This window comes from Tetrao urogallus, assembly GCF_951394365.1.
Source record: "Tetrao urogallus genome assembly, chromosome: Z".
Lineage (NCBI taxonomy): Eukaryota > Metazoa > Chordata > Aves > Galliformes > Phasianidae > Tetrao > Tetrao urogallus.
The window spans coordinates 32,539,939-32,553,018 of NC_136816.1; the positions used below are offsets into that span (position 1 = coordinate 32,539,939).

Below are 13,080 nucleotides of genomic sequence, written 5' to 3' on the forward strand. Positions count from 1 at the left end.
TAATGGACTGAAAAGTTTCTTGCTTTACGTTCAGGAGAATTCAGTCCTTTATAGTCTATGTAAAATCATCTATAATCCAGAAACAATTGCCTTTGACCAAGCACAAAAACTATGCTGAAATGATACAGCATGTGGGGGGGAAAAAAAAAAAAAAAAAAAAAAAAATTCCCTTGCCATACATTTACAATTTTCTAGGGAAAATAGCTTAGGAGATCTTCAAGACTGTGTGTCCACTGTTAGGTTGCACCACAGGTATATTTCACAAAATCGCAGAATTACAAAGAATCGCAGAACCAGAGCGTTTGGAAGAGACCTCTAGAAATTATTAGTCTGAACAGTTTGCTGAAAAAGGTCCCTTAAAGTAGATTGTGTAGGAAAGTGTCCAGGAGGGTCTTGAATATCTTTTTTTAAACTCTGGAAATAAACTTACTCCACATTTATTATACTTTTTTAATTTTATTTCTAGAATTTTTGATAGCAATAAAGAGGCAGAATAAGAAGCCTTTCCTTTTGTTCTCGTCTTACTGAACATTTATAGCATTTGAACTGGGTCCTTTTTGCATCAAAATCATAGTCATGTACTTTTTATTATTACATATTTTTTTAAATACATATTTGTGTAAGTAACTTAAACTTCTTAGTCAGAGTTTTTCATGTATATTTATAAATTCCAACTGGTAATATACATTCTCCTTTGCCAACATTAAAATTCTTTACATTTCCATGGCTTCCTTACAAGGGGAAGCAGAGGGGCAGGCTCTGTTGTCCTCTTTATGATGACCAGTGATAAAACTCAATTGAATGTCATGAAGCTGTGACAGGTTCAGATTGAATATCAGGAAAATGTTCTTATTTGAGAAGGTGTTCAGCGTTGGAACATCTACCCCAATGGAGTGGTCATGGCATCCAGATGCGAGAGTACAAGAAGTGTTTGGACAACACTCTTAGGCATACAGTCTGATTTTTGGGTAGTCCTGTGTGGAGCCAGGGAGAGGACTCAACAATGGTTGTGGGTACATTCCAACGTGGGGTATCCTATAATTCTACAAATCTACATGTATAAAAAATCTCCAATGGATAACTTGCCTCATTTTCTGCAGCATATCATTTGAGAAAAAAATATATATTCTCTCACTAAAATGATGTGACTTTAGTTGTCCTAAGATAAAATAGTTTTTTTTGCTGATGTGCTTCAGATGGTAGTAGTATTACTAATTATACATTACAACAATTGACATAATATTGTAATAGGACTCACCGTTATTTCAATTATCTTACAAACTTAACACATTTAGTCTCTGAAGAGAGTAGCAGTGTGTTGTATGAAAAAAAAAGATACTAGCACACACAAAGGTTTCACTATTCTTTTAATCCACACGCATGCATAAAGTCAGATCAAAACAAAATGAAACGTAACAAATCAGAACGTGCAAAAAAAGCAACCACAAATGAACACTAACAAAAAAAAAAAAACAAATGAACATAGGAACAATTAGTTATTCATTCCAAAATATATATTTCCATAATTTGGAATCATAGCAAACAGATAATGTAGATGATGTACAAGATTTTTCTGTAGCAAATAATTAGTATATGAAGCCCCTTTTTTTTCCTCTCTCTTTTTTTTTTTTCTTTGTTAAAAGTATACTCATGTTGTAGTACAGTTCACTTTTTAATATTAGATTATGAATATTACTAGTGGGCTGCCTTGGTTTTAAATCATGCATCATTTCCAGATGTTACGCACTTAGACACATTATTAAGTAATTCAGTGCAGGATTATAATCAGCTGATTTTTGTTTAAGCAGACATGGTAATGAATGTCAAAATATGCTTTACAGATGAAGCATTAAAAATATATTTTCCAGTAGGTGGAATACTTTCGTGTGAAATAGTTAAGAGAATACAGGAAGAAAAAGCTTTTTTCCAATTTTTTAGAGCATCTAGTATAATTAGAGTAGCTACTCTCAGCTTTAGTTAGTGGTTACTTTAATTAAACATTCTGGAAGAAAGGGAAGAAAAAAAAGGAATAAGAATTTATACTGTGAATTGTTTTTAGTTCTATGAAAGTTGGTTCAAGCATCATCCATTTTATCTAAACTCCATTTTGTGAATACTATTAAGAAGTTGAATTGTTATTTATAGAACCAATATAAGAAAAAACTGTGAAAGCTATTTTGAATTTAGGAATATTTGCAGCTTTATAAAGAAATGGAAAATCAAGGAAAACTGTAGTTGATGCAAGCAGAACATCATTACTTTGATGCTTTATGAGTATTACAAATTTTAGAGAAGTGTATTTACAATAGTCCTACTGCTCACACTTCTAGCAAGAAAAGTTAAGTATTTATTTGAAGAATTATTTCTTAATAAATTATTGACTAACGAAGTGAAAGTAAGCTTAGTGCTTGAAGTTGATTTCTATATTAAGAAACAGAACTTACTAAGGTCTTCCACAGACCCAGTTAAAAAATATATGTAAGATAACAGAAACAATATCAGATCCTTTATTGGCAAAAATGTTATTTCCTTCCTTGAATTAACTTGCTTAATTTTACTTATTTTACATTTACTTTGCCGGTTCACTATTCTTTTCCCTCAAGAAAAAGCAGCTCACTTTTGTTTATAAGCATGAGAGGGTGGAAAATTATTTGAATGTCTGCAGGAGTGAATTTACAAAGGCCTTGAATCTTTGCTAAGTCAGATTTGTGACAAGCTGTACGTTCTACAGTTCTAAATTAATACCTTTTTAAGACATTTTGAATTAACTAAAATATATTTTTGGATCCTGCAGATGTTAGTAGGCCTGCTTTTTATTTTTATTTTCTTATTTTTTATTATTTATTTTTAATTTTTTTTGTGTGTGTGGTTAACATCAACAATAAGAATATATATATTTTCTTCATTTCTGTATATACAGTCACTGCAATTAAAAAGCAGTTTAAATAGTTTCTAAAGTGAAATGCTCTTAAATAACTGTCAGGTTTTTGTTACATGACTTTATTTCCTATGTTTTTAGAATAAATTGACTTAAAGCTCTTATGATGGTTCTTTCCAACTGATCTAGTGTGTGACAACTCTGTCCATGGTGAGGGGCTTGGAACTAGACGATCATTAAAGTTGCTTCCACCCAAACCGTGCTATTATTGTACAGTTCCTTGTTGTAGTAACTCCTGTTGAACATACCATGTCTTTTAAAAACTTTGCTGGTGAACTATCAGTGTGTAAATTCTAATAGATGTATCAGCCTGTATTTAATTGCAAATAGTTGATTGGCAACAATTAATAACTGTGCATCCTTAACTACTTCTGTTCTCACGTATTTATTGAACAATTCATATCCATATGTTGGAAACAGAAACAGAAAGATGAAGGAATGCTCTCTTAGTTTTCTAGTAATCTTTGTTGCCAACCTCCAAGCAACCCTGCCCGGTCAACAACACCTCATCAGCGCCCCTACCATCTGCATCTCACCCAGTGCAGGGACACGAGAGACGCACGACATAGGGTGTAGTTCAAGCGACAATTTATTGCTGTGCAACATCTGCTTATTTACCATGACACGCGACAGCCTCATGAATCCGTGACCCATTAAGCACCACCCAGAACCACCCTCTGTAACTACCACCCACCGTAACTCGAGTACCACCCACACTGAGTACCGCCCACAGTCTTAAAGACATATTCCCCTTCTCCAACGAGCCTAAAGAATTCCTGTACATTATTATATTTGTTTTTCATGATTTGTTGTCTACTGATAAATATAAATACCAGGTAAGAGAAAGGAAGAGAGCGAGAATATTTCTTTCATTTTAGGTGCTTGCCTAACTATTGTGAACATGGTGGTGAGTGTTCACAGTCATGGAACAACTTCTACTGTAACTGTAACAATACTGGTTACAAAGGAGCAACTTGCCATTATCGTAAGTCTGAGATGTTTTCTAACTTTACTTCTATTTCTAGCAGATTTCTCTCTCTCCTGGAAGTGTGTACATTCATATTAAACATTTCAATTACAATATCCATAAACTGGTTCAAGAGAGGATATCGGGTACTCAAAATCTGTAAAAAGAAAAGCTCAGTGAAAATTTTAGTTTGTATTTGTCACTGTTTTGCATTTTTTCATGTTGCACAAGATAGAAGGTAACATCCTCTCCTGTCTTTAAATCCACCTTTTGAATTAATACATTATTCTGAATAATTTTTATATTTATCACATAATTGCTATAACATGAGACTACATTCATATTTGAGTGTCATCACATATTTATCTCCAAGAACATGTTTGTGCATGGTTATGAAAAGTTGTGAAAATTCCAGGAGGCCATTAAATTATCTATAAGCACTTCCTATCTTTTGTTGTAAGCAAAAACAAGTAAATATATAAGCAAGCAAATAAGCAAACATATAAATACATAAATCTGATCTGTTTTAGATAGTATTTGGTTTCTCTAAATCTAATTCCTGGGGTCTAAATAATATCTTCAGATTTTACATTAGTTGATTGCTTTTGTGAACATTTTTTCATCTACACCCACATTTCATTGTTTCTTCTTGAACGTTTCCAGCCTGAAACAGACAAGAAAATGCTTGAATAAAGCTCTCCTGATTTCCCCTCTCTATATAAATAAATGTGCTTCACAAATTCAAATGGAAATATAGTCGAAGTTATGTGATTTCTTCTGTATTCTTTAGCTTTGAGCATTTGATTTTTTTTTTCCATAAATAGGATCCACATATTATTATTTTCTTATTCATAGAATAAAATATGATTGCTTTTGTGATGGAAGGTGATTTTTATTTTTACAGCCATCTACGAAAAATCATGTGAAGCCTATAAACACAAAGGGAACAATTCTGGCTTTTACAATATAGATTCAGACGGAAGTGGCCCTTTGGGACCGTTTCTTGTGTATTGCAATATGACAGGTGAGGTGATAAACTTTCATAACTCATGACTGGATCTGTATCTATGCTCTCTGTACTGAAGTTCAATTCATCAAGTGAGAAAATTCTGTAGCTCGTGAATTTAATACGCATATGCACAACAAAATGAAGGTGAATCTTTATCTCAGAATTCTAAACAAGGAATTAGGCAGAGAAATTAAAATCGTAACAGAATTCAGGCTGTGAAACTAATGCTGTGTTCTTGTTGTATTTTGTGTAAGTGGAACATGTTTCAGGTGGAGAGAATTTAATACTAGTTCATTTTGGGAGTAGATATTTTCATCCAAGTTATAGGCTCTCTGTGTACATTAAAGAAATAAGAAATAAGTTATATTTTATGAGAAAATTATGGACTATTCCATATAGCCTTATAAAACATTTTAATTCAATTTTATGGATTTTAATTGATGAGAGGAAATATCAATGTATTTAGTTTCGTTTTTCAGACTTCTAGCAGATATTTTAGTGAATATAAATTAAACCAGTGGATTTCTCACAGCTTCAATTTCAAGTACAATCTCCTGTTCTTCACTCAGTTCCTTGTTTCTGTCTGTTCACATCACTAGAAGTTCTAGATGTCAAAACTAACTGTTCAGCAGCATCTTAGAAAAACAGATGAAGTTGCCTATCTTTATATGACCTTCAAATCAAACTTATATAATTGTCTCTTTGAAAATTAGTATTACCTTATATATATTTGTGTCTTTTTCAGTTTTCTTATCTTCTGTATATTTGAATTTCCTTCCAGAAAAAATAATGGAAGCACTTCATCATTTTACGCAAAAAAAAAAAAAAAAAAAAAAAAAAAAAGTGACAATTTAGTTTTACATTTTTAAGTGTTTAAAAGATTATATGGATAACCTATGATTGAATTTGACTTAGATTTGTCCTTATTATTATGTTCTTTTTATCATAATATTTGATGTGGAGTTTTAAAACTATTTTTAAGCAATGCCTCAACTAATACTAAAGAACTATACTGACTTCTAATCATATTATGTCTGCCAATGGCACTGGATGATTTTCACAGCCATCTAAAGAATATAAATAGTGAATTAACCTGAATTCTGATAAATCAATGAATGCAGTTTAACTAATCTCACCACATCAACTCCTGACTTTGATTTATACAGTAAGCTCTGTTAACTCATAAACTGACTAGCTCTCAGACTAGCTCAGACCCCTAAAAAGACATATTCTACAGTCTTATGAGATTAAAAGAGACCAAATATAATGACAGAAAGGTGGTTTCTTTTTAAAGAGGGTTTAATCCTTGAAGGCACTCTGTAGCATCTGAGTTACTCTGGTGTGTTTTTGAACATCTGTTACTGTTTTTCTCAGTCACTCCATATTCACCACATTAAGCCTACCCTGTGGATAAGTTCATCATCTCAAGATGCAGTCTAACAGCTTGAATCCTCTGTATTTGTTACTTTACCATAGTCCTCATGACTGGTATTCCCTTTTCCCAACCAAGACTTAAAATCATAGAATCACAAGGTTGGAAAGGACCTACAAGATCACTTAGTCCAACTGTCCTCCCATTACTATTGCTGCCACAAGCTACTTAACCGATCTTGTAACTCCTCATCCAGATACTTCTTGAATGCTGTCAGGAACAGCTACTCCACCACCTCCCTGGGCAGGCCATTCCATTGTCTGACCACCCTATGAGAGAAAAAGTTCTTCCTTATGTCTAATCTAAACATCCTCTGGTACAACCTCCAGTCATTTCCTGTTTGTTGCATGAGAAGAGGCCAAACCCCTCCTCATCACAACCTCCCTTTAGGAAGTTGTAAAGTGCAATGAGGTCTCCCCTGAGCCTCCTCTTCTCCAGACTAAATAATCTCAGCTCCCTCAGACACTCCTCATCAGACTTGTGCTCCAGAACCCCCTCACCAGTTTCACTGTCCTTCTCTGGACACATTCCAGGGCCTCAGGTCTTTCTTGTAGTGAGGGGCCCAAAACTAAACACAATACTCGAGGTGCAGCCTCACCACTGCTGAGTACAGGGGGATGGTGACCTCCCTGCTTTTGCTGGCCACACTATTTCTAATGCAGGCCAGGATGGCACTGGCCCTCTGGGCCATCTGGGCACACTGTCAGCTCATGTTCAGCTGAGCATCAATCAACACCTCCAGGTCTCTTTCCTCATCGAAGTCATCCCCAAGCCTATAGTGTTGCATGGGGTTATTGTGGCCAAAGTGCAGGATCTAGCACTTGGCCTTGTTGAAACATTCCCATTCACCTCAGCCCAGCAATCCATCTAATCTAGATCCCTCTGAAGGGCCTCTCTACCCTTAGGCAGATTGACACTACCTCCCAACTTGGTGTCAACTGCAAACTTACTGAGGGTACATTCAATCCCCTCATCCAGGTCATCAATAAAGGTAAACAAGATTAAACAAGATGGGCTCCAGTACCAAGCCCTGGGGGACATGAAAGGCAAATGTCTAAATTTCTTGCAGCACTTTTTTGGGGAGACACTTGAAAGGGAGGTGCCTTTCTGTACTTTTATTCTTGGAAGCCAGTTTCAAATTGAAAAGCCTACAGTTACAGTTAAATTTACTCAATTTTCATTGATGTATTTTTCTTTATATATTTGAATGTCTGAATACATAGACATACAATCTGCCTGTCTTTATTTTTATGTCCAGAATAACTTTTAAACATACTTGTGTTCCAATGCATATTTCCAGAAACCTGCTTTATCATATCATGAGCTGTAAAGAAATCAAAAGCATTGACAGAGTCTTTGACTGAGATACAGGGCACTATAGAACAAGATATCAAGGAAAGTGGAATTAATTCACCCCTCCTAGTAACAGGTTGGAGAAAAGGGTGAACTGAGGAATGCAGTCTTCTCTGATTCAAGCTCTTGCACCAGATCTTGGGGACAGATCCATGCACACTCTGAGTGCATACACACTCCAGGAAGTACTGCCGGAAGCACTGCTGAGATGGGAAGGAAGAGAAGAAGGGAGGATTTAAGCTCCCTCTGCTCCAGGCAGTCATAAGCTCACATGAGTTCAGGCTGTAACCTGGCAATTCAATTTTGTGAGTATATAATTTATATACAAAAATTTGCCCAAAATCATGTATGTAGTGATAAAAAAAAAAAAATGCATAAAATTCCTTTCAGAATATTATTTTCTGAATAGAAATCACATCCTGAAGTTTCCTTGATGTCTTCTGAAGAATATTTGCACTTTAAAAGACAGTGTGTTCTTTTCTTACTCTAAATATCTTCTAGTGTCAGTCAAGAATCTGTAGGAAATGAAATAAAACGCAACTTTGTGGAACAGTTAAAAACACTAATTTTCTAAATGGTGTTTGTATTAACTAACAAATGGATGAAGAATTTAACATGAGCCAGCTGTGTGCTCTTGTATATTTGAAGGCCAATGGTATCCTGGGATCCATCAGATGAGGGATGGCCAGCAGGGACAGAAAGGTGATTGTCCCCCTCTACTCTGCTCTCGTGAGGCCCCATCCGGAGTAGTGCGCCTAGGTCTGTGGCCCCCAGTACAATACAGGGAGATGTTGAACAGGGTCCAGAGCAGGGTCACAGAAATTATTAGAGGGCTGGAGAACCTCTCCTATGAAGACAGGCTGACGGAGCTGAGCTAGTTCAGCCTGGAGAAAAGAAGGCTGCAGGGTGACCTCTTTGCAGCCTTTCAGTACCTAAAGGGAGCCTACAAACATGTAGTAGGCGACACAAACAGGAGGGGGATCAACTCTTTGAAAGGGTAGATAACAGCAGGACAGGGGGAACTGCTTTTAAGTTGAGGGAGGGAAGATTTAGGTTGGATACCAAGGGAAGTTCTTTACAGAGAGAGTGGTGTGGTGCTGGAACAGGCTACTCAGAGAGCTTGTGGATGCTCAGTCCCTAGAGGTATTCAAGGCCAGGTTGGATGGGGCCTTGGGCAGCCTGGTCTAGTATTAAATGGGGAAGTTGGTGGCCCTGCATGTGGCAGGGGGGTTGGAGCTTGCTGATCCTTGAGGTCCCTTCCTGGGCCATTCTATGATTCTTTGTTTCTGTGATTAACTAACATTAGAACTTCCAGAGCCATGTCTTTTCAGAATTAACACCAGATCTTTCAACTTGTCTTCATAGGATAGATGCTTCCGCCCACTGATCATCATTATGGCCCTCCTCTGGACTCACTCTAATAGCTTCACATAACCTTATGTTTGGGGCACCAGAACTGAATTAATCTCCTGAATCTCTTCAAGAGATTTGTCACAAGAGCGTAAGAGCAGAGTCACCTCTGTCAACACATTGTTCATGCTGCTTTTCATGAATCCCAGGATATGGTTGATTTCCTAGTCCACAAGCATGCATTTCAAGCTCATGTTGTCTTTTTCTTCAGTGGAACATCCCCACATCCTTCTTATCAGGGCTGCTCTCAATCCATTTTCTGAACATCTTGTATTTACAATTGTCCTGAAAAAAAATGCAGGACCATGCACTTAGTCTTGTTGAGCTGCAGGTTCACAAGTGCTGCTTAAGCTTGTCAAGATCCCTCTGGATAATATCCCTTCTCTCCTGAATGTTTTGGTCTCCAAAGCTGCAAACTCTATCCCATTGTCCATGTAACCCAAAGAGATGTTGAATAATACCATTTCAAATACAGAACCTGAGAGACACTTCTTATCATCATTGAAAGACCCAGCCTAGCCAATCATGTTTTGATTTACAGCAGAAGAAATATTACCAGAAAGTTGAGGGAACTCCCCAAATCCTCTGGAGATCAAACCATTGACCACAACTCCTTCAAGGCAGCTTTCCATTTTAGAGAAAATAATGATGTACGACGTTATCAAATGTTTTGTACAAGTCCAGAGAGATGATGTCATTTTCTCTTCTCTTACATGCCACTTCTGTAATCCTGTTGTAGAAGTCTGTCAGGTTTGTCTGGCATGATTTACTCATGCTGAAGTTGGCTGTCATTAACCACCTCTGGTGTTTCCTATGTGAGTTAGCACAGTTTTAAGAAGGATATGCCCATGATTTTGCTGGATACAGAGGTGAGAATAACTGCCTGTATTTACCATCTTGTATTTTTATTTCCCTTTTTGGTAAGGGAATTTATGTTTTCCCTTTTCTAGGCACTGGATTTTATCAGACTACTATGACTTTTCCGATCATATTGGCAGTGGTTTAACAACTTAATCTACCATTTCCCTTGGCCATCAGATGCATTTCTTAGGCTCCACATTTAAGGAATCTTAAGGTTTGTTAAATGGTCTTATGCCTGATCTTCTATAATGGATGGCACTTCTTTCTTCTAGTTCCTGCCTTTGGAGTTTGCAAATTGGTCAGTGTGGCTAAAGCTCATTCCATGAAGTCTGAGAAAAATAAAGGGTTCTGTACTTCAGAATTTTCACTTTCCTTGGTAATTAGTTCTCTGGTTTCCATCAGTAGAGGGCATCCATTTTCCCTACTCTTCTTTTTTTTCCATGAGGTATTTGCAAAAACTATTCTTGTTGCCAACGAGGTCACTGGACAGTTTAAATTCAATCTGAGATTTAATTGTTCTTACTTGATCACTGGTTGCTAAACAATATTTCAATATTCCACCCAAGTTATTTGTTCTTGCTGTCAGCTTTCTTTCTGTATTTGAGTTTGGCCAGAATCTCCTTGTTCATCCACATAATTCTCATTTTGCATTTTTGCTATCTACAGGCAACCATTACTCACACTGGCTTCAAACTGACAAAAGTTTGATAAAAGTTTCCATCTTCCAATAAACACCATCTGACCTTAATAGCCCAGGTTTCTTAAAGTGAGTCCAAGCTAGCAGGGATTTAGTTTGGTAGTCAGCCTATAGTTTCTGACAGCTTTTCAGATAATGTCTTCAGAGGTGTTAGTTTTAGTTTATGTTGCTTTTGTTTTATAGTGTTTTCTCCATGGTAAGATTTTGCAATTAAAAATGCTCTCAGCAAATGTAGAAAGTTCAAAGAAGACATATAATGGGAAAAAAAAAAGAAGTGAATTATCAACTTAACTGAAAAGCTAGTATACTCCTTGTTTACTCAGTAAGATTGCTTCAAGTTGGAGAAAGTCTGTTTCACAGCACACTGCATATTTTAATACACATCTTTTATAAAAATGTAATTTATTGCTAGCTACTCAAACACTTGAATAATATATATATTCATATGCAAGTATATTCTTTTAATACAAGAAAATTACTCTGGAAGATATTTTTCTCAAAAATAATGTCCAGAGTACTGAATATTTGCTAAAGGTTTATGACAGCTGCATTTTGCAGACTTAGTTCAATAGTTTCTAGGAAAAAAAAAAAAAAAATTGGCAGTATTTTGTATATCCCCACTTTAAACAAATCTTAAAGCCACACAATGCAGTGAAGAAGAGAGCACCTTACTCAGCAGTATATAAAGTAAACATTAACTTAAGAGTTGTGTTTTTTTTTAAGAAAATGCAGTTCTCAGTTCTGAACTAGTACTTCATGTTACAATACTGAGTCAAGTGACTGTACAGCGGTTGTTGCCTTAAATAAACCAGGTTTTTGGAAGCATGCTACTATTGAACTACGAATGTCTTGACCTGAGTTTTTTAGTTCTTGACTAAATACATATCTTGAAGAGTACATCAGATAAATATTACTGTTTGATTTCAGGTGGCTAGAAAAGAATCATGTTAATTTGATCTGAGTAGTAAATGCAGTGTCTGCAAGCTACTTTTACTTCTTCATGCAATGCAAAAACGTACATAATTTTCTCAGACAGAAAAAAAAAGTAAATTACAATGATAAATACGATGTTACTATAATCTAATATATAATTTTGTGTTATTTAGTAGAAAATTAAAGCCTGGGAAAAGTAGTGATAGTAACCATTCCTTATTTTTATTATTTCATTGCAATTTACAAACCAAACTATTTCAAAGACAATTTCTTATGTTTCTTCATTTACTGTTTTCTTCCTCAATAAACATAACAAGCAACTTAACTAGCAACAGTCACGATATGGTAACTTACTTATAAATAGAAACTGATTAACTGGTTTCATTTTTGCTCCATGGTTTATGTCTGTGTTTCATATACTCAAAAGAATTTTTTCTTGATCAAAGAATTTGATTTACAGATTGATGTAATTTCATTGTCCCTTCTGTTTTACTTACTTACTTATTCAATTACTTTGCATCCTTTATCCACCTTTCTAACATCTTTCAACCATGTTTTGAAAGATACAACGTGGACAATAATACAACACAACAACACCAACTTAACCAGAATCAGAAGTGCTAATCGAGAGAATCCTCATGCTGCATTTTTCAAGTACTCCGCCAGCCTAAACCAGCTTCAGGCTATAATTAACCATGCAGAACACTGTGAACAGGAGATCTCTTACCACTGCAAAAAGTCAAGGCTTTTAGATAAGCCAGGTGAGTAAAACAGACAAATAGTATAACATTATACCATGTACTTTCTTTCACTGTCAATCTTTTTTTTTTTTTAAACCATGCTTATGTCATTTGCTACAATAAAGTCTGAACATCATACATCTAGTATTTAGATTTCTCTAAATTGCCAAGAAATATTTGAAACAGAAAAATAGAAAGGGTAGTTTATAATAATCTTTGCTCACAGTATCAAGTGATCTCAAAGTCAGATTAACAGACAACCTTATTAACAGAACCTCTGTTAGTCTGCTTTCCTGGGGTTATTAAATTTTACTGAAGAAATATCTTGTTAAAAGAACACAAATCACTACACTGATATCAATTTTTTTTCTGCATAATGTTTTTTAATACATCATACATCTTTCTGATGTACTTAGATAATTAAGTAAAGACTTGAGTCTCCTCAAGTCTTAACGCTCAATGACATGCAATTGATGTTAACAGATTGTACTGTGAAAAACCATTTTAAGTACTGAGTAAAAAGAACGTGGACATAAAAACCGTATTATTAGCTGAGCTTTGAAAAAATAATCCATTATTTTTATTATATGTTTATCAGAAAATCAAATTTCTCAAATTGATTTCTTGACATTGTTTTATAGAAAGCAGAAGTTCAGAAGTCTCTGGTTCTTCTCAATCCTTCCTTTATATACGTCTCATCCTTGCTTGTATTATGGACATCACTACAATTTCTCAGACTA

General features: G+C 35.4%; 1 protein-coding gene across 1 annotated transcript in view; it reads left to right on the forward strand.

Moving 5' to 3' along the window:
- Window positions 1–13,080, forward strand: part of CNTNAP4 (contactin associated protein family member 4) — a gene marked incomplete at both ends in the record, with an annotated part of 193,079 nt that overhangs the window by 143,263 nt on the left and 36,736 nt on the right. The window contains 3 exons of the mRNA XM_079548789.1: window positions 3,817–3,923; window positions 4,810–4,929; window positions 12,164–12,361. Coding sequence (XP_079404915.1) covers window positions 3,817–3,923; window positions 4,810–4,929; window positions 12,164–12,361 — 425 coding nt within the window. The remainder of the gene's footprint in view (window positions 1–3,816; window positions 3,924–4,809; window positions 4,930–12,163; window positions 12,362–13,080) is intronic.